We start from the raw sequence: 22563 nt of genomic DNA on the forward strand, positions 1-22563 counted from the left end.
AGCAACGCACTGCGCCACCCCCGCAACAGCAGCAACGTACTGCGCCACCCCCGCAACAGCAGCAACGCACTGCGCCACCCCCGCAACAGCAGCAACGTACTGCGCCACCCCCGCAACAGCAGCAACGCACTGCGCCACCCCCGCAACTGCAGCAACGCACTGCGCCACCCCCGCAACTGCAGCAACGCACTGCGCCACCCCCGCAACTGCAGCAACGCACTGCGCCACCCCTGCAAAGGCAGCAACGCACTGCGCCACCCCCGCAACGGCAGCAACGCACTGCGCCATCCAATCAGACTATAGGTGAACAAAAATATGGGTACATTTGTCAAAGACAACGATAAATGGGAGGAGAGCGATGAAAACTACGATGACTCATCCTTCAAAGGCAGAATAAAATTAATGATTTCCTGACAATTCAATAGCTGCCGGAATGGCATACCTAAACTTGGTTAACCCCATTTAGCCCGGACCCAAGGAGCTCCAATGGGAACTTGGGTACCTGCAAATACCGGTGTTCTCGTCAGTGTGCCCTGACAGCAAGCAGCGAAAAGGTAGCAAAACCATGACAACATTTCTGAATTTCTTAAAAAAAAAAAAAGGGAACTTAAAAAATCATGACGTCACTGAAACTACAATAGGAAGTAGCAATGGCAGCCTTCATATTTCTCTTAGGACAGGTTTCCCTTACGTTAGACTTATGAATGTCTTTTCAGATTGCTGATAATAAGCAGGTGTTCTCAGGTTCAGATTACACAGCAGACAACCCAGCCGGTCCCCAGGGCCGAGCAGAGAGGGTCAGACGGCTCTTCTGGAGGTCATCAAGAGGTTCTAAAACTCTATTCAGAGCAGCAACACATAACAAGAAACTCATGGGGGAGAATATAGGGATGGAAACTGGAATAGCAAACAGGTTACATCTCCAGTTCAGAGGAGAGAGTGAGAAAAATAAAACGAGAGCGAGGAAAAAAAAAAAAAAAAAAGAGAAAACGGGAGCGCGAGAGAGACGGGAAATAAAGCGAGAGAGAGAGCACGAGAGAGAGAGCGAGAGCGAGAGAGAGCGAGACAGCCAGAGAGAGAGCGAGAGAGAGCGAGACAGCCAGAGAGAGAGAGCGAGACAGCCAGAGAGAGAGAGCGAGACAGCCAGAGAGAGAGAGCGAGACAGCCAGAGAGAGAGAGCGAGACAGCCAGAGAGAGAGAGCGAGACAGCCAGAGAGAGAGAGCGAGACAGCCAGAGAGAGAGAGAGCGAGACAGCCAGAGAGAGAGAGCGAGACAGCCAGAGAGAGAGAGAGCGAGACAGCCAGAGAGAGAGAGAGCGAGACAGCCAGAGAGAGAGAGAGCGAGACAGCCAGAGAGAGAGAGAGCGAGACAGCCAGAGAGAGAGAGAGCGAGACAGCCAGAGAGAGAGAGAGCGAGACAGCCAGAGAGAGAGAGAGCGAGACAGCCAGAGAGAGAGAGAGCGAGACAGCCAGAGAGAGAGAGAGCGAGACAGCCAGAGAGAGAGAGAGCGAGACAGCCAGAGAGAGAGAGAGCGAGACAGCCAGAGAGAGAGAGAGCGAGACAGCCAGAGAGAGAGAGCGCGAGACAGCCAGAGCGGGCGCGAGACAGCCAGAGCGGGCGCGAGACAGCCAGAGCGGGCGCGAGACAGCCAGAGCGGGCGCGAGACAGCCAGAGCGGGCGCGAGACAGCCAGAGCGGGCGCGACTGCTTTGCCAATCCTAAAATGTATTTGGTTCTGCCAATAAAGCTTATTTGAATGAACACGTGCACGAGAGAGAAAAAGCGAGCAAGAAAAAAAAAAGAATATAAAAAGGCGAAGCAAGACAGATAAGTGACTGGAGGGGGAAAGCCAGCAGGTGAATCCAGCCCTCCATACTACATTTCTATCTGAAATATCCTGTTTGGGTGGAATGAACTATCAAACCAAGGAGGACATACGAGATGCTCTGCAGAGATTGGGTTTTCCTTGTCATATTGGGGAATGAAGATCTCTGGAAGCAATTACTGGGGCCTGTTTTCCATCTGACGACGGGGTTACTTGCCTGAGAGATGATCTATAAATCAATCCAGATCTGACAGTAATGCCGCTCAGATACATTATTGTGTCTCATTCAGATGATGAATATACTGATTAGCGTCACATTATGTCTGTTCTGTCATATCATATACATACATAGAAAAGGTCCGATGACTGCTATTTTCTTTGGGGAAATGGAAACCCAATCACCCCTAGAATCCCCTGCAAGCTTTAACAGGCTTTAGAAAATTACATTATAAAAATGTGCAGCTTTCCCTGGTGATCCTGCCATGAAGGTCCCGGTTCAGGCACTTCCTGTTACAGGGCAACAATGCTCTGTCCCTGTCTGCCAGCTGTGCTTCAGGGTTGTCACCAGCTCAAAGGATTTCCTCCATTTCAACATATTATACAGACATGGAAAACTGTTGTCACTCTAAGGCAGTGATGGAGAACCTTGGCACCCCAGATGTTTTAGAACTACATTTCCCATGATGCTCAACTACACTGCAGAGTGCATGAGCATCATGGGAAATGTAGTTCCAAAACATCTCTAAGGCAACCTACCCTGAGAAATGCCACAAAAGACATTGCTGGAGTGCATGTAGACAGGAAGTGGCTACAAAGAGGCTCCAAGAGATTGCGGCAAAGAAAAAAAAATATGAGGGATAATCACCTGCTGAGAAGAATCCCTGATGCTATAGAACACAATGATCTCCTCCCAACTCCCCCTTTAAGCTCCTTCAATACTTGAAGGGGTTGTAAAGGTACAATTTGTTTTTCCTAAATAGCTTCCTTTACCTTGGTGCCGTCCTCCTTCACTTACCTCATCCTTCCATTTTGCTTTTAAATGTCCTTATTTCTTCTGATAAATCCTCACTTCCTGTTCTTCTGTCTGTAACTCCACACAGTAATGCAAGGCTTTCTCCCTGGTGTGGAGTGTCGTGCTCGCCCCCTCCCTTGGACTACGGGAGAGTCAGGACGCTCTTTAAGTTACAGATAAAGGAGCTGTGTGTTAGTGAACGTCCTGACTCTCCTGTAGTCCAAGGGAGGGGGCGAGCACGACACTCCACACCAGGGAGAAAGCCTCGCATTACTGTGTGGAGTTACAGACAGAAGAACAGGAAGTGAGGATTTCTCAGAAGAAATAAGGACATTTAAAAGCAAAATGGAAGGATGAGGTAAGTGAAGGAGGACTGCACTAAGGTAAAGGAAGATATTTAGGGGAAAATAGGATTTTTGTACTCACCGTAAAATCCATTTCTCTGAGTTCATGGACGGACACAGTATCCTTTGACAGTAGGGTTATGCACCTTCCTTCCAGTAGAGTTTAAACTCTCCTAAAGGAAGCGGATATAACCCTACTGTCAAAGGATGCTGTGTCCGTCCATGAACGGAAGAGAAACATTTTTTACCTTTACAACCCCTTTAAGGATTTAGAGAAGATCTGTAAAGAAGAGTGGAACAAAATCCCTCCTGAGATGTGTGGAGACCTGATCACCAACTGCAAGAAACGTCTGACCTCTGTGCTTCCCAACGAGGGATTCTCCACCAACTACTAAGTCATGTTTTGCTTGGGGATCAAATACTTATTTTACTCACTGAACTGCAACTCAATTTATAACATTTGTTTTTTTTTTTCTGGATTTTTGGTTGATATTCTGGGCCAGATTCACGTAGAATCGCGGCGGCGTAATGTATCGTAGATACGTTACACCGCCGCAAGTTTTCATCGCAGGTGCCTGATTCACCAAGCACTTGCGTGAAAACTTACGCTGGCAGCCTCCGGCGTAAGCCCGCGTAATTCAAAGGGGCGTGTGCCATTTAAATTAGGCGCGCTGCCGCGCCGGACCTACTGCGCATGCTCCGTTTCGAAATTCCCGCCGTGCTTTGCGCGAAGTGACGTCATTTTTTCGAACGGCGACGACGTGCGTAGCGTAATTTCGTATTCCCGGACGTTTTACGCAAGCCAAAAAATGTTTTACATTTCGTCGCGGGGACGACGGCCATACTTTAAACAGCACATACGTGTGCTGTCTAAAGTTAGGGCACCTAAAACGACGACTAACTTTGCGACAGGAAACTAGACTAGCAGCGACGTAGCGAACGCGAAAAACCGTCGTGGATCGCCGTAACTACTAATTTGCATACCCAACGCTGGTTTACGACGCGAACTCCACCCAGCGGCGGCCGCGGTATTGCATCCTAAGATCCGACAGTGTAAAACAATTACACCTGTCAGATCTTAGGGATATCTATGCGTAACTGATTCTATGAATCAGGCGCATAGATACTCTGAGATACGACCGAGTATCTGAGATACTCCGCCGTATCTCGGCTATGAATCTGGCCCTTTGTCTTTATCATTTAAAATACACCTATGATAAAAATGATAGACCCTTCATTTCTATGTAAGTGGGCAAACTAACAAAATCTGCAGGAGATCAAATCATTATTTTCCCCATTGTAGATACGAATAAAGTTTTGACACATATGTAGGATGTACGATTTACATTTATCATTGTTTCTGTATGTAGTCTTATTATAACTCTTTAGACGGACATCCTTATCTGCACATTACTACAGAGCAGGAAACCGAGGCTGCATATGTAACCACACTTTTATCCACAATTTATAACATTTTTATCCCTCTTTCACTTACCTGGCAGCGCTGCAGACCCGCTGGAGCTCTGAGTCCCGCTGGAAGTGCCCGAGGGTGGCATGTCGTGCATCGTCATCCTGAGTGGAGCAGGTTTCGGCAGGGATTCTACCTCCAGGAACTTGACAAACAGCTCTGAAAATGACTGAAGCAAGGAAAAAATAAATTTTTAAACATTTTGAAGATTTAAATACATTTTTTTTAAATATGTAAAAATCCTGAAATTTTGCGTTATTAAAGCGGATCTCCACCCAAAAATTGAGCTTCCGCTTTTCGGAACCCCCCCCCCTTCGGTGTCACATTTGGCACCTTTCAGGGGGGAGCAGGGTGCAGATACCCGTCTAAGACATATTTACACCCACTTCCTGAAATACGCAACTGCGGAAGCCACGCCCCTACCTGCACCCCCCCGTCCCCCGTCTTCTGGGAAACACACTGTTCCCAGGAGAGAGGATCAGTGACGGCACGGCGCGCTACTCGCGCATGCGCAGTAGGAAAGCGGGCAGTGAAGCAACAACGCTTCACTTCCTGATTCCCTGAGGATGGCGGCGGGTGCAGCCGAGGGATGAGCGATTGCAGCTCTGCGTCGCTTTAAATTAAAATTGCGCAGGGCGTGCGACGTGCCTCCCAAACAAAATTGGTGTCCTTTTTTTCCCCCACAAATAGAGCTTTCTTTTGGTGGTATTTGATCACCTCTGCAGTTTAAATTTTTTTGCGCTATAAACAAAAAAAGCGACAATTTTGAAAAAATAAATATATTTTTTACTTTTTGCTATAATAAATGTCCCATTTTTTAAAGAAAAAAAAACGTTTTTTTTCCCTCAGTTTAGGCCGAGATGTATTCTACATATTTTTGGTAAAAAAAAAAAAAAAAAAATAGTATAGTGATTGGTTTGCGCAAAAGTTATAGTGGCTACAAAATAGGGGATAGAATTCTGACTTTTTTTTATTTATTTTTTTACTAGTAATACGGCGATCTGCGAATTTTGTCAGGACTGCGATACTGGGGAGGACACATCGGACACTTTTGACACATTTTTGGGACCATTCACATTAATACAGCGAACAGTGCTATAAAAATGCACTAATTACTGTATAAATGTCACTGGCAGGGAAGGGTTTAACACTAGGGGGCGAGGAAGGGGTTAAATGTGTATCCTGGGAGTGATTCTTACTGTGGGGGGAGGGGGACTGACTGGGGGAGGTGACCGATGCTGTGTTCCTATGTACAAGGGACACAGCATCTGTCTCCTCTCCCCGACAGGACATGGAGCTCTGGTACTGCAAGTGGAAAAAGAGGGTCAACAATGCCCATTGCAAGCTTTACTGTGTTCATTTTCAGCCTCACTGTGCCCACCTGTCTCACCAGTGCCCATCTGCAGCCTCACTGTGCCCACCTGTCTCATCAGTGCCCACCTGTCTCATCAGTGCCCATCTGCAGCCTCACTGTGCCCACCTGTCTCATCAGTGCCTATCTGCAGCCTCACTGTGCCCACCTGTCTCATCAGTGCCCATTTTCAGCCTCACTGTGCCCACCTGTCTCATTAGTGCCCACCTGCAGCCTCACTGTGCCCACCTGTCTCATCAGAGCCCATCTGCAGTCTCACTGTGCCCACCTGTCTCATCAGTGCCCATCTGCAGCCTCACTTTGCCCACCTGTCTCAACAGTGCCCACCTGCAGCCTCATGTACCTTTGATCTCCCGCTGTGTCATGCAACTGCAGTTGGCGTTGTTCTGTCAAAAGTTCCAACTTCTCCAACCGGGTGTATTGCGCATGCGCTAGCGCATACACGAGAGCGTCTTTCTGCTGCAGGTCATCAACCCATCAAACCCACTAGCCACTGCACCGCGCCTGCGCGGCCTTCGTTTTAACGTGCGATAATTCCCTATCACACATCAAGAAAGACGTTCTAGTGGACGCGCTCGTGCATGCACAGTACACCCGGCAACGGCCGCCAACTACAGTTAAGACGGCATGACACAGCGGGAGACTCGAGTTTAACCACTTAAGCCCCGGACCTTTAGGCAGCTAAATGCCCAGGCCAGTTTTTGCGATTCGGCACTTTGCTTTAACTGACAATTGCGCGGTCGTGCGACGTGGCGCCCAAACAAAATTGGCGTCCTTTTCCCCCCACAAATAGAGCTTTCTTTTGGTAGTATTTGATCACCTCTGCGGTTTTTATTTTTACTCGAGTATATACGGTATTCCTTACATAGAGCCCGCCTTATTTCCTGGTTCTTTCCTCCCCAGCCCGATCATTCCTGGCCCCGCCCCTTTCATTCACTGCATTGTGGTTCTTTCCTCGCCGCGCCCGATCATTCCTGGCCCCGCCCCTTTCATTCACTGGGTTGTGGTTCTTTCCATCATGGAGGCTCAGGATCAGCATGTGGGCGTTACCTAGTGTGGTGGGCGTTACCTAGTGTGGTGTGCATGAAGCCAGCCTAGTCTCCTCCGGACTCTCACCCACCCATCAAAGCATTTTAAAAAAATTGCATAACTCCTCCCATGAGCCAGCCCACTGCTTGAATTAGAGTTGAGGGCTCGAGGGGAGTACTGAGGGTGCTTTGATGTTTTCTGCAAAGTCCCTCCCACCTGCCTCGCATAGAGAAGCGCAGAGATCCAGTGATGACATCATAGTATAATAAACATGGAAAGGTTTTCTGTAACACACGTGACATACAACAGACTCACATTGTTCAGCACGGACACGTGACTCGGTCTCTGCGGGGTGTTGGGGACACTCTTGGCGTTTGGTGATCCTCCGAGCCAACCCGTCACCCACCTCGTCACACCGCGGGTTTCCTCCACCAGAAGCTGCAAGAAAAACCACCACAGAAAGATCTCAGCAAAGACAACTTACACATTCTGGGACCTCCACCCCTCCTGACCAGGACAGGGTCACCCGCACCCCCCCCCCCCCCGACCAGGACAGGGTCACCCGCACCCCCCCCCCCCGACCAGGACAGGGTCACCAGCACCCCCCCCCCCCGACCAGGACAGGGTCACCCGCACCCCCCCCCCCCTATTCTGAGGGAGGAAACCTCCCGAACATATCAGTCACACCCTCTTCTTGGTCCATGTTACACAGAGGATGGGGTAAACAGGTGACTTCTGCAAGCAGTACCAATCCCGGAATTCAACCTAGCATCTGTCCTACTGCAGTCGTTTCATAGCGGAGCTCAGACTGGGAGAGGAAGGTGCAGCCAGCATGTGACAGGGGGAGAGAGCAGAGTGACATATGAGCTCAGTCTGCTACTTTCCATTCACTGTTCAGTCACAGCCTGGAGATGGGACAAGCTTTACTTAAAGGGGGTTGTAAAGGTAAAAAAAATATTTCCTAAATAGCTTCCTTTACCTTAGTGCAGTCCTCCACACAGTAATGCAAGGCTTTTTCCCTGGTGTGGAGAAAACCTCTTGAGGGGGGAGGGGGCGAGCAGGAGTGTCAGGACACCCACTAACACACATCTCCTTTCTCTATCTGCAAAGTAGAGAGTGTCCTGACTTGCCTGCTCGCCCCCTCAAGAGGCTTTCTCCACACCAGGGAGAAAGCCTCACATTACTGTGTGGAGTTACAGACAGAAGAACAGGAAGTGAGGATTTTCGCTACACCCGCTCTCCCCGGGACTCTGCACTCGCTAACCCCCTGCTCTCCCCGGGACTCTGCACTCGCTAACCCCCTGCTCTCCCCGGGACTCTGCACTCGCTAACCCCCTGCTCTCCCCGGGACTCTGCACTCGCTAACCCCCTGCTCTCCCCGGGACTCTGCACTCGCTAACCCCCTGCTCTCCCCGGGACTCTGCACTCGCTAACCCCCTGCTCTCCCCGGGACTCTGCACTCGCTAACCCCCTGCTCTCCCACAGTACAGAGAACATGGAAATGCAATTATTTTAGTAAATATATACTGCTGAACACCTTTTCTCATCAGCAGTATATAGCAGTCTTGTGACTTCTATCAGTGTCTGGTTAAAGCTTGTAGGAGTTTTCATTCTCCTCTGACTGTCCTATGAGACTGCATGACCCCTGACCTCAGTCTGGACAGCGCCAATTGTCCCTGTGCTGATCACATGCACCCTCCTACCTAGCTACTTGTTTTTGGATCACGTAACTGCCATGACAGTCAATCATAAACCTCTTAAAGGGCCGGGACGCACCAGCCTTAAGAGGTTAAATGAGGTAGTACCTGTGATTCCAGACCTGTAAGCATGTCTGCAATTTTAGACACCAAACACAATAGAGCCCTTACAAGTTCTCATTCTGCTGCCCCTCAGTCTGCTGTGTATAGCATTACAGGGAGCAAATATAAAAAGACAGATTATAGCACGTGTACTAGCTGTACAAGAACTATAAACAATGAGTAGATTACTGGGAATACAACATTGAGGAAAATGTGAAATGCTTATTATGATGACTAATTGTATGCACAGCAACATTGAAATCTGAATGGAGAAGTACAGCCTAAGTGACGGCACACAGAGTTAAGTCCAACCAGGTGCATGGCACCTCCTGAACTTACCTCGGTTTACATCTGACAGGTATATTGCACTCCCACAGAAGAGTCTTGGGCCTCTGAGAGAAGCACACATAGAAGTTTATGCCTGCCCTCCCCCTGCTGCCCATTCACAGAAGCCTTTGTATTTTGTGAATTAGTTCACTTCATACAATGGCTTCTGTGAATGGGCAGGGGAGTAGCGGACACAGCTTCTGCTGCTGAAGGAGCTGAAACCAAAAAGTTCCAGTATAATAAAGAAGAAGAACTTGGAAAGCCGCACTCCAAAAACGTTCCTTTTAATAAAACTGGTCACAAAAAATACATGCCACAGCAAAAAATAGGACAGAAGCTGACGCGTTTCACACTAACTTGGTGCTTAGTCAGAGCTATGATTAAGCACTGAGTTATAGTGTGAAACGCATCAGGTTCTGTCCTATTTTTTGCTGTGGCATGTATTTTTTGTGACCAGTTTTATTAAAAATAACGTTTTTTGGAGTGCGGCTGTCCAAGTTCTTCTTTATTATTTGGCATATCGTGGAATTATAGTGATGGCGGTCTTCCAGGAGCTCCATAAACCTATCACTATAATTCCAGGAGCTCCAATGCTGGACCTTTTTGGTTTCAGCTCCTTCAGCAGCAGAGTCTATGGAGAAGCTGTGCCCGTTATTAAATAATAGAGATAAGTCCAGAAGGTGTCATGCATCTCGCTGGACTCAACTCATGGATTGCCTGCACTTTTTTTTTTTTTACAAAGAAGCTGAATTCCTGGAAATCAGCTTTAATACGTCGTTTTTTGTTGCCATCAAGTTTTAAGGCTGATTGTCAGCTCTGCAGTCACAATATAATTCAGCCAGGGGTCTCATCACAGCACATCCCTTGTTGTATTGTACAATGCAATGGTCAGATATACAATGATGGACACACTGCAAGTCAAGGATCTCCATACACACCTCATCCACCTCGTTTTTCTGAAGTCCGAGGATGGTGCCCATTAAACGCAGGACCTCGGGACGCTTGTTTTTTGGGGTGTGGAAGTGCCCGACAAACAGATTCCGCATTAAGAGCCTGAAAAAAAAAAAGATAAAAAGAAAGAATAGAGTAAAAGCATCTCTAGACCCAAAAACAAATACAATATATTGCAGCTTCACAGTTCTGGGGTGTGGCGGCTGTATTTTTGGGTGATCCTGCCAGCAACACATTTCCTGTCCTAGGATGACAATGATCACTCACTGTATGCCATCAAGATAAACAGAACTACAGGACTCTGCCACTTTCCTCTTTCCTATAACAGAGGAGAGGGGTTCTGTAGTCCTCGGATAGCAGAGGACAATGTAACTTTCTGTGCTGAATGCCATCAGCTCAAAAGATTTGTCAGGATTAACTTTTTTTTTTGTACTTACTGGATAACATGCTTGTAAAGGGTATATTTAACAGACTGAAAGGGAGAAAAATAAGTTAAAAAATAAAAAAAAAACACACACACACACACACACACAACGGCCAAGTGGGAACACTGTTATTCTGTGAGGATGCAATAGAATGTACTCCCATTTGCGTACCGTAGGGGGTGCATAGTGGCGAAATCCTTGACCTACTGTATCCACTGTACACAGCGGAGCACGGATCATTTCACCGGGCTGCTGTATGCGCCCCCTAGTACCATGTTATAGCTGTGACCAATCACATATCAGTTGTCAACAACGGCTTTTATTCATAGCCATTGTGTGTACTATTGTGATCACTGTGATTGGCCACAGTGATCACATGGTTCAGAGGCCATTCACAGCAGACCTGTACCGTGTAATAGCTGTGACCAAGCATAGCGTCGCAGTAGTAAGCAAGGTTTAATGGAGGAAGAAGAAGAAAAAGAAAAATAATTATTAATATTTCACACACAGTCACTAGTCAGCGTCCCGGATCACTGTCACGTCAGTAATATGGTGACGCTGCACTGCACATGGTTTGTTAAGAGTAAAGAAATTATATTCCTTAAAGTGAAGGTTCACCCGGAAAGTGCCTGGAGAGCCGAGGCTCTCATACACCTTGTTGGATGGAGATGGGGCTCAGGTAAGTATTTAAGGGGGGGGGGGACACAGAGAAGGTTTTTATTTATTTTTTTACCTTCATTCATAGAATGCATGGAGGTAAAAAAGCTTTAGCCTTTACAAAAACTTGAAGGAACATGCTATGTGGAAGAACGAGAACAGGAGCCGGACGATCTTATAGAGATGCATCAATATGCAGTAACCCAGAGCAACGGACTTTCACCAACCCCAATACACTACCGAAAATCCCTCACCGATCTCTACTGGAAGCTTTTCTCCTCCACATTATACACAGCGAGTAGCAGACGATCCCCAGGAAATAATAATTCTTGTTTTCCTCCTGCTGGGAAGATTCGGTTCTGCAGACAGTTTACAACAAGCCGAGAACACACATGTGGGATCAATCGCTCGGCAGCCCCTGGCGATCAACATGTTGGACATTTTACATTTCTCTGATCCCAGGATGGAAATAAAGACCACAAACCAGATACGAGAGTCTGGAGGACGGGGGGGGGGAGATCCCCACATACCAGATACGAGAGTCTGAAGGACTGGGAGAGATCCCCACATACTAGAGTCTGGAGGACGGGGAGATCCCCACAAACAAGATATGAGAGTCTGGAGGACGGGGGGGGGGGAGATCCCCACAAACAAGATACGAGAGTCTGGAGGACGGGGGGGGGGGGGGGGGGGAGAGATCCCCAAAAACAAAATACGAGAGTCTGGAGGACGGGGGAGATCCTACAAACCAGATACGAAAGTCTGGAGGACGGGGGAGATCCCCACAAACCAGATACGAGAGTCTGGAGGACGGGGAGAGATCCCCACAAACCAGATACCAGAGTCTGGAGGACGGGGAGAGATCCCCACAAACCAGATACCAGAGTCTGGAGGACGGGGAGATCCCCACAAACAAGATATGAGAGTCTGGAGGACGGGGGGGGGGGAGATCCCCACAAACAAGATACGAGAGTCTGGAGGACGGGGGGGGGAGATCCCCAAAAACAAAATACGAGAGTCTGGAGGACGGGGGAGATCCCTACAAACCAGATACGAGAGTCTGGAGGACGGGGAGAGATCCCCACAAACAAGATACAAGAATCTGGAGGACAGGGAGAGATCCCCACAAACCAGATACCAGAGTCTGGAGGACGGGGAGAAATCCCCACAAACCAGATCCATACAGGGGGGTTTAATAAAAAAAACCCTCCCTGGATATGTACGAAAATGTAACATTCGGAAAGTTATTGTTTTTCGCACAGCTCCTCATACCTGTCAGTCAGAACTCACAACCCGTTACCCTTCCTGCTAGCATGGACACACTATACACCAATTACAGACCCTGCAGTTCATGGGGAGATAAATCACAAAGAATACATGCAGCCCATTTATTTTAAGTTTATAAATCTTTGGAAAAAAAAAGTAGCAGTACAGAATGCCCAAGACTCTTCAGATGGAAGCTACTGATCTCTGAGGTACGAAGCAGTTATCGGTAGACCAATGACAGAGCCTTGAAGATATTAGAGGCCATGGTCTTTGCAGGTTGAAAAAAAAGAAAAAGTGCCCCCAGCTTTGCCGATCCTCACTCCGTAGTGCCCCCAGCTTTGCCGATCCTCACTCCGTAGTGCCCCCCAGCTTTGCCGATCCCCACTCCGTAGTGCCCCCCAGCTTTGCCGATCCCCACTCCGTAGTGCCCCCCAGCTTTGCCGATCCCCACTCCGTAGTGCCCCCAGCTTTGCCGATCCCCACTCCGTAGTGCCCCCAGCTTTGCCGATCCTCACTCCGTAGTGCCCCCAGCTTTGCCGATCCCCACTCCGTAGTGCCCCCAGCTTTGCCGATCCTCACTCCGTAGTGCCCCCAGCTTTGCCGATCCCCACTCCGAAGTGCCCCCAGCTTTGCCGATCCCCACTCCGTAGTGCCCGCAGCTTTGCCGATCCCCACTCCGTAGTGCCCGCAGCTTTGCCGATCCCCCTTTCAGTAGTAACTCCCAGCTCTGCTAATGCCCCACTCAGTAGTAACCCTCAGCTCTGCTGATGCTCCCGCCTCTCCTTGGTCCCCACTTATCTCTGGCTATATTGCACCAATGCTTAGCACCATGTGCGACACTGCTAGTTTCTCCTGCTCTGGTCCCCCAGCGCTGCTGATCCTCTGCTGCTCAGTTCCACTTGCCTTCTACTAAAGTGTTGCTATATTGCACACCTTATGTGCCATATGCTAGTTCTGCTCCAGTCCGGACCCCGCTCACCTTCCTGCTGCTTCACGCTGATGCAACGTCTGCACCAGACACTCCCAGAATATATACACACGAGCGACTGCTGATGACATCTTTCCAGTTCCCTAGTTGGTTTCCCAGTGCATCCTGGGATATCTCATACCTGCAATACCTCCAAAGCAAATCTAACTGAATAAAAGCCCCTCAAATGCTGCAGGTGCTGTAAGCAATCAATGTCAGACTTCTATGGAGGCTTTGGAGACGCTTTGAAGCACCAATAAAGCATCAAGGAAGTGAAGCAAACAAAACGTGTGAACAGGACTGTAAGATGACCATTTTGTTTAGTGACAGGGGCTTTGATTGCCATTCAGAGCACTTTAGAAAAGCGTGCCCAATGCAAAATTTTGAAGCAAGTATACGAGCCCTGAAAGACACAAGGGGCCAGATTCACGTAGCGCAGCGGATCTATAGATCCGCTCGTTCTACGTGAATTAAGATTCGCTCCCGCAAGTTTAGGAGGCAAGTGGCTAATTCACAAACAACTTCCCTCCAAACTTGCGACGGCGGATCCTAAATCCCCCGGCGGAATTCAAATTCTGCGGCTAGGGGAGTGTACTATTTAAATCAGGCGCGTTCCCGCGCCGATTTAAATGCGCAGGCGCCGTCCGGGGAATTTCCCGGCGCGCATTGCTCCCACTGACGTCGCTAGGACGTCAGTGGTTGCGACGCTTACGTAAACGATGTCCGTCCGTATTCGAGAACGACTTACGCAAACGACGTTAAAAAATTTAAATTCGACGCGGGAACGTCGGCTATACTTAACATTGGCTGCGCCTGATAAAAGAAGGGGCAAGTATACGACGGAAAACCGCTACGGAAACGACGTAAGAACACTGCGACGGGTCCGCGTACGTTCGTGAATTTGCGTATCTCGCTGATTTACATATTATTTATCGTAAATGAGTGGGAACGCCGCCGCGCCATTTTTAAATTGAAAAAAAGATCCGACAGTGTAACACATTGTAACACTATCGGATCTAGCCCTATCTATGCGTATCTGATTCTATGAATCAGGCGCATAGATAGGACCAGTTTACGTCAGAGATACGATGGTGTATCTGTAGATACACCGTCGTATCTTTGTGAATCTGGCCCAAGGATTGCTGTGTATCCTCTATAAAAGGGACCCATTCACATGAACAGGCACTGTGTGTAGAACATTAGTACAAGTCTTTGACAATGCAGAGAGTCACTTACTTGTCCACCTTCCCCTCGGTGCTGTGGATCAGATTCATGAGCTTATTCTGAGCATCATCCAGCATCTCCTGCTTCAGATCACCTGAAAGAGACAGAAAAGCTCAGGTCACTGGGGTACCAATTCTGCCAAATAAATCAGTTTATCTATACACATTCATTTTGTATTTTCTTCCAGATCTGTGCAGGAGACCAGCGTGAGACTTCCTGTAATAAAGACCGCTCACTGCTGCTCTCTCTCCTTGTGCAGGGGGATTGGCCTTGTCTCCTATAATTCTTTCCTGTTCCAGTGACAACTGCACCCCCCCCCCACCCCCAAGGCAAGTCATAGTCATGGGTGCTCTTCCTGTGGCCCTCCAGCTGTTGCAGAATTACAAGTTCCATCATACTTTAGCCTTTGGGAGTCATGCTTGTAACTGTCAGCCTTGCAATGCCTAATGAGACGTGTTGTTCCGCAACAGCTGGAGGGGCCACAGGTGGAGCACCCATTCCACAGGTGGAAGGACAGAAAATCACTTGATTGACCCATCAAAACAGTCACTGGGTGTTAGGCACGAGGGGGCCTTCCCAGCTGGCAGAACACAATGATTACAACTAGCAGCCACCAGCAGGAAAATCGTGACGCGCTGTATGCGACCGTCGGAAGCCTGTCAATCAAATAGGAACGCCCAGTCCCGCAGCCCATACCCGGAAGCGGCGGAGAAGATCGCTCTCTAAAACGGTAAGTACGGCTTTGATTAAAAAAAAAAACACCCGATTCCCCTTCACAAAATGAGCCTCAATCTAATGTTAAAAATTGAGTTATTGGGTGAACCTCCACTTTAAGTGGCCCCTGGCCTTGGAAAGGTTGGGCACCCCTGCTGTAATCCAAGCCACAAAAGTGTGACAGTTCGATGCCGGGGTGTGTGTATCCGCATGTTTCTCAAGAAGAAAATCCCAAGACCAAGTTATTTTCATTCCTGCAGACGGGGCCAGGAGTTCTCTATTGTTTTCATACTATATCTTGATTTTTTTTTTCCTGACAGAAATGGAATGTTTGCCTGATTACTAAATGACCTTAAATATTCCCCCGGTGGATTCTGCAACAAGGCGTGAGAAGTTCTCAGAGCAAATAAATAGGAATGATATACACTAAGTCCATATATGTCAATGTCTGGATCCAGGCGGCATGTGAGGGGTAACACCGATTCCACCACCAACCCCCCGGAGAAACAGCTGAGATTAATCAAACAAGCGGAATGATTTATGAAAACTGGAAGAAAGATGATGTGAGCCGTAATGTGCCAACAACGTTCTCTGGTGAAGGGTAACATGGGGGGATTGGGATTTCACATCCCTGCTATTGTTTAGTATAATTTGCCTGCTAAACCAATCGTAGTATTGGAACCTACCTCAACCAATCGTCTCTCAGGAGTCTCACAATGAGCAGCTAAAAAGGCATTCTGATTGGCTACTGGGGACACTGGACAACTCTGCTGCTCCAACGGGGCAGCCATTGTATAAAGATGGGTAGGACATGTCATGACTGGCACCTTCACCAGGCAGCCCTTCCAGTGCACATGTATTGGGTGTGACATGACTGTCGCATTTTCCAGATATCATAAGCTGATGCATATAAACAGTCAACTCAAAGGAGACAGACAATGTAAAAATGTGACAAACCGCCAGGCACCCACCCTGGGTGCCTCCGCCAAGATACAGCTTCCTCCACTGGAACCAGGAATTATAGCGGAGCATTGTATCCAAGAACTAGACGACACTAGCTTAAATGTGAACTGGAACCCTTTAGTGAAAACTTGGGCAAATCATCACCCCGAGCACCAAAGTCAAAAGTCTCGGAGTCAACTTTGACTCAGACATGACAATGGACGCACAAATAGGATCAGTAGTCAGCGGATCTCACCATCTTCTCCGCCCTGGTACATAGACTCATCCCCTTCATCCCGGGAGAGGACAGAGCAGTAGTGGTTGGAACAATCATTAATTCCCGACTCGACTACGCAAACTCCCTCTACCTAGGACTACCCAAATAACAGATTTTGCGTCTACAAGTCATCCAGAACACAGCATACAGACTGGTAAGGAGAAAAAAACCTTGGGAACCAATCACCCAGTCCCTGAGGTCCCTACATTGGCTAACAGTAAAGGATTGGGTTACATTCAAGACCCTCTGACTCACCCACAAATGCACACAAAGGAAACGCTCCTCAATACCTGTGCGAGAAAATAAAACACTACAACCCTAGTCGTGCCCTCCGGTCAACTAACCAAAACCCCCTCCACATCCCTACGACCTGCTACAAATCTAAAGGAGAGCGAAGATTTGCAGTCCAAGGACCACGGCTATGGAATGCTCTACCCACGGACATCCGCATGGAGGAAAACCATCGGGCCTTCCGGAAAAAACTTAAGACCCACCTCTTCTGAACGATCAGGACGACACTGGATGGAAGCGCCTTGAGGAGATTTAGTTCGCATTTGTATCGCTATATAAAAGTTACTCACTCACCCAGAATGTATACCACACAAGATAAGAGCTTCATCACATTATCCTAAACAATGCAAACTTTAAACAGTAATATCAGTACATCAAATGAACAGCTAACAAACAGTAAGGTAATCAACAGCTAGCACCTAACAGTGATCTAATCAACAGTAAGCCAATAACAACTAGTCAAGCCTCAGTGACTCAGGTCAGTGCCCACACAGACAGTTTGGCACCAGTTCCCCATAAAGACGACCCAGGGCTATCCAAATCTCATTAACCAGTCCGGCCCCCCTAAAGTCTGAAGGACAGTAAACTGGGCCTTTCCTTAGAAAGTTTGGAGATCCCTGACCTATAAAGACATTTTCTTATACACAGCTGTGTCTTTTCTGAACTTCAAGTGAACCAATGTTTTGCATATACAGGGCCAAGCAACAAGTTCACCTTCACCAAGCTCACCAGAGCAGCTAAGACTTTCCTTCCTTTCACTCCCATGCTGCAATGTTCAGCTACTGGAAGCTGAAGAAAACGCCTGCTTCCAGGTGACGTGTGTGGACTGCGGGTGTCGGCAGATAAGGTGGTGGCAGGGTCTAATATGTGGTCTGGAAGTGTCATTAGGGAAGGAGGTGCAAAGGGGGGTTTTGATGTGCAGGCCATAAGTGTCATCAGGAAAGGTGGTAGTAGCAGGATCCAATGTGTAGACTACAGGTATCATCATAGAAGGAGTTAGTGGGGGGAGGGGGTATGATATGCAGACCATGGGTGTCATCAGGGATGAAGGTAGTGGTAAGGTCTAATCAGGGATGGAGGTAGTGGTAAGGTCTAATGTGGGTGTAATCAGTGATGGAGGTAGTTGGGGGGGGGGGGGTGGCCTGTTGTAAGAGGGTGGTGGCGGTATCCGATGTGTGGACTGAGGGATTTATTAGGGAAAGAGGTGGCAGTGGGGTCTTATGTGCGGTACGCAAGTGTTATCAGTAAAGGTGCTGGGGGGAAAGCTGATGTGCATGCTACAAGTGTCATCAGGGAAGGAAATAATGGCAGGGCCTGATGTGCAAATCTGCAGATGTCGTCAAAAGAGGAGGCGATGGGGCGATCTGATATGCATATCTCCAAGAAGGAGATGGTGGTGGGCTCTCATGTGCAGAACTGAGGGTGTCATCAGAGGATTCGGTGGCAGAGCCTGTTGTGCAGACCTGGGTGTGTGATGCAGAACGGAGGTATCGCCGGGGGTCTGTTGCGGAGATCTGCGGGTGTCATCAGGAAAGGTGATGGTAAGGTGTCACCAGAGAAGGGGGTGGTTAGCGAGTTGTGATGTGTGAACTGCGGGTGCCTTTGTGGAAGGAGGTGGTGGCGTGATGTGGGGTCTGTAGAGGTCAGCAGGGGAGGAGGTGGAGAGGTCTGTAGAGGTCAGCAGGGGAGGAGGTGGAGAGGTCTGTAGAGGTCAGCAGGGGAGGAGGTGGCGGGGTCTGTAGAGGTCAGCAGAGGAGGAGGTGGCGGGGTCTGTAGAGGTCAGCAGGGGAGGCGGTGGAGGGGTCTGTAGAGGTCAGCAGGGGAGGAGGTGGCGGGGTCTGTAGAGGTCAGCAGGGGAGGAGGTGGCGGGGTCTGTAGAGGTCAGCAGGGGAGGAGGTGGTGGGGTCTGTAGAGGTCAGCAGGGGAGGAGGTGGTGGGGTCTGTAGAGGTCAGCAGGGGAGGAGGTGGTGGGGTCTGTAGCGGTCAGCAGGGGAGGAGATACTGGTGGGGTCTGTACAGGGCATCAGGGGAGGAGGTGGTGGGGTCTGTAGCGGTCAGCAGGGGAGGAGATACTGGTGGGGTCTGTACAGGGCATCAGGGGAGGAGGTGAATGTGGGGTCTGATGTATGGTCTATAGGAGGTAATCAGGGCAGGAGATAGTGGTGGTGTCTGGTGTGTGGTCTATAGGAGGTCATCAGGGGAGGAGATAGTGGTGGTGTCTGGTCTATGGGAGGTCATCAGGGGAGGAGGTGAATGTGGGGTCTGATGTAGGGTCTATAGAGGTAATCAGGGCAGGAGATAGTGGTGGCGTCTGGTGTGTGGTCTATAGAGGTAATCAGGGGAGGAGATAGTGGTGGTGTCTGGTGTGTGGTCTGTACAGGTCATCAGGGGAGGAGATTGTGGTGGTGTCTGGTGTGTGGTCTGTACAGGTCATCAGGGGAGGAGATTGTGGTGGTGTCTGGTGTGTGGTCTGTACAGGTCATCAGGGGAGGAGATAGTGGTGGTGTCTGGTGTGTGGTCTGTACAGGTCATCAGGGGAGGAGATAGTGGTGGTGTCTGGTGTGTGGTCTGTACAGGTCATCAGGGGAGGAGATTGTGGTGGTGTCTGGTGTGTGGTCTGTACAGGTCATCAGGGGAGGAGATAGTGGTGGTGTCTGGTCTATGGGAGGTCATCAGGGGAGGAGGTGAATGTGGGGTCTGATGTAGGGTCTATAGAGGTAATCAGGGCAGGAGATAGTGGTGGCGTCTGGTGTGTGGTCTATAGAGGTAATCAGGGGAGGAGATAGTGGTGGTGTCTGGTGTGTGGTCTGTACAGGTCATCAGGGGAGGAGATTGTGGTGGCGTCTGGTGTGTGGTCTGTACAGGTCATCAGGGGAGGAGATTGTGGTGGTGTCTGGTGTGTGGTCTGTACAGGTCATCAGGGGAGGAGATTGTGGTGGTGTCTGAGTAAGGTCTATAAGAGGTCATCAAGGGAGGAGGTGGTAGTGGGGTATGATGTGGGTGACCTCAGAAAAGAGTGGTGGCAGGTTAATGCCCAAAGGGGTCTCCAAAACATTAAACATTAGCAACTACAATAAAAATGATCCCAAAGCTGCAACAACCTTTAGAATCAAAAGACGACAATGTATTTGGCATCATACAAGTAATTGGCAGATTAACACGAAGGATAAAACCGCCTCCAAGGAAGGCAATTAATTCCGCCTTGTAAAAAAGCGAAGTGAAGTGCGGTCGGGATCAATTTGTTAACCATTTATGGCAATTCATTACGGCGCTCCTGGCAGGCCGGGACTTTCTATGAATTTCACGCTGGCTGCCAAAGCGCCCATAAAGAGATTGTTCAGGCGATCTGGCTGCGGCTGTGTCTGAGAATGTATTTGGGAATGGTGTCAAAAGATTTTTTTCCCCCCTAAGAGTCTACAGCAGAAAGTAACTCTTTCATGCCTGAAGCTCACCGAGCTGATCAAAGCGACGGGTACACAGAGACATAGGTGGGGGGGGGGCATGGAAGTCCTGACTGATTTACATCAATCCCTATGTGGCTGATTTTTATAAGCAATGCTCAGATCTGCTGCATGTCCTGAAAACATTGTGCCACACAATAGGCTCAATTCACAAAGCTAACACACCCGGGCAAAGTCAGACAGTGACAATGTAACAAGACAAAGTTCAACCACAAAGATTTAGATAAAATATATTACATTTATATTTAAAGCTCAAACATTTTTTACCTTAACCACTTCCTTCCCGGGCACTTAACCTCCCTCCTGCCCAGACCAATTTTCAGCTTTCAGTGCCGACGCACTTTGAATGACAATACAAACGCTGGGCCAGATTCACAAAAGAGATACGACAGCGTATCTTCTGATACGCCGTCGTATCTCTGAGATACGATTGTCGTATCTATGCGCCTGATTCATAGAATCAGTTACGCATAGATAGCCCTAAGATCCGACAGGTGTAAGTGACTTACACTGTCGGATCTTAGGCTGCAATTCTAGGCCGGCCGCTAGGTGGCGATTCCATTGCGGACGGCGTAGAATATGTAAATCACTAGTTACGCCGATTCACGAATGTCCGCTTTGCCCGTCGCTCTAAATTTACGTAGTTTCCGTAGAGATACGTCGCGTAAAACTAAGCATGCCCTATAGGTGGTCTAACCAATGTCAAGTATGGCCGTCGTTCCCGCGTTGAATTTTTTAATTTCACGTTGTTTGGGAAAGTCGTCCGTAAATGGCGCTGGACGCCATTTACGTCAACGTCGAAACCAATGACGTCCTTGCGACGTCATTTAGTGCAATGCACGTCGGGAAATTTTAGGGACGGAGCATGCGCAGTACGTTCGGCGCGGGAACGCGCCTAATTTAAATGGTCCCCGCCCCATTTGAATTAGGCGGGCTTGCGCCGGGCGGATTTACGTTACACCGCCGCAAGTTTACAGGCAAGTGCTTTGTGAATCAGGCACTTACGCTGAAAACTTGCGGCGGTGTAACGTAAATGGGATACGTTATGCCGCCGCAGCGTAGCCCATTTCTACGTGAATCTGGCCCGTTGTACCCAAATGACATTTTTATAATTTTTTTTCACACAAATAGAGCTTTCTTTTGGTGGCATTTAATCACCGCTTGGGGTTTTTATTTCTTGCTAAACAAAAAAAATGGAAAATTTTGAAGAAGAAAAAAAAAAGAAATCATGTTTCATAGTTTGTTATAAAATTTTGCAGACGGGTAATTTTTCTCCTTCATTGATATGCGCTGAGGAGGCGGCACTGGTGGGCACAGATAAGGCGGCACTGGTAGTGGACAATGATGGGCGGCACTGTGGGCACTGATGGGTGGCACTGTTGTGCACTGGCAGGTGGCAAAGATGAGCATCAGTCCCGTCTCCTTCATCGGGACCGATGTCCCTCTGACAGCCGCCGGTGATGTTATTTTTTTTCCTCTTCACGCCATCAGCGCGAGGAGAAAAATAGGATTTTTGTACTCACCGTAAAATCCATTTTTCTGAGTTCATGGACGGACACAGCAGCATTGACCTTAGCGTTATATACCTTCCTTCTAGGAGAGATAGTCTCTCCTAGAAGGAAGGTATATAACCCTAAGGTCAATGCTGCTGTGTCCGTCCATGAACGGAAGAGAAAAATAGCCGATTACCGCCTCTGTTTACATCACATGATCAGCTGTCATTGGGCGACAGCTGATCACGTGGTAAGGGGGTCGGGATCGACCCCTTACTCCGATCTGTGATCGGCTGAGTCTCATTGACTCGCTGATCACAGGGGGCGCGCAGGCCTCTTGAGCACTGGAGGACGTCCAGGGACGCCTTCCCGGCAATTCAGGTCTGCGCTGTAGCAGTCTTTCGGAGCTGGAGGGCCGAGGTCGCCTACCCCTGCTCCTGCCCTAGATGATGTGGGATGTGTTCCAGCCAGGAAAAGAGGCAGGCTCTGACGTGCTGCAGCTTCTAATGCACACGGTGAAAAGCTTACAGTGTGCAGTGGAATCAGAGGAAGTCATTTCAGTCCAGGACAAGACTGAAGACTGGAGGTCAGCCCAGTAATACAAAATGCAGCAATTGCTTTTAATGGGAAGACGATCTAATCTATATCAGTATGTACAACAGCTGCTTTACAGCCCTATAAACAAAGGCTATAAAAGCCTACAAAGTTAAAAGCAATCC

General features: G+C 48.7%; 1 protein-coding gene across 1 annotated transcript in view; it reads right to left on the reverse strand.

The window, feature by feature from the left end:
- The window catches only part of TRIP11 (thyroid hormone receptor interactor 11), a 69436-nt gene that overhangs the window by 1370 nt on the left and 45503 nt on the right, over positions 1 to 22563 (reverse strand). The window contains exons 16-19 of the mRNA XM_040332975.1: positions 14679 to 14760; positions 10115 to 10229; positions 7366 to 7488; positions 4677 to 4818 (exon numbers count right to left, since the gene is read on the reverse strand). Coding sequence (XP_040188909.1) covers positions 4677 to 4818; positions 7366 to 7488; positions 10115 to 10229; positions 14679 to 14760 — 462 coding nt within the window. The remainder of the gene's footprint in view (positions 1 to 4676; positions 4819 to 7365; positions 7489 to 10114; positions 10230 to 14678; positions 14761 to 22563) is intronic.

The sequence above is a fragment of the Rana temporaria genome, chromosome 13 (assembly GCF_905171775.1).
Source record: "Rana temporaria chromosome 13, aRanTem1.1, whole genome shotgun sequence".
NCBI lineage: Eukaryota > Metazoa > Chordata > Amphibia > Anura > Ranidae > Rana > Rana temporaria.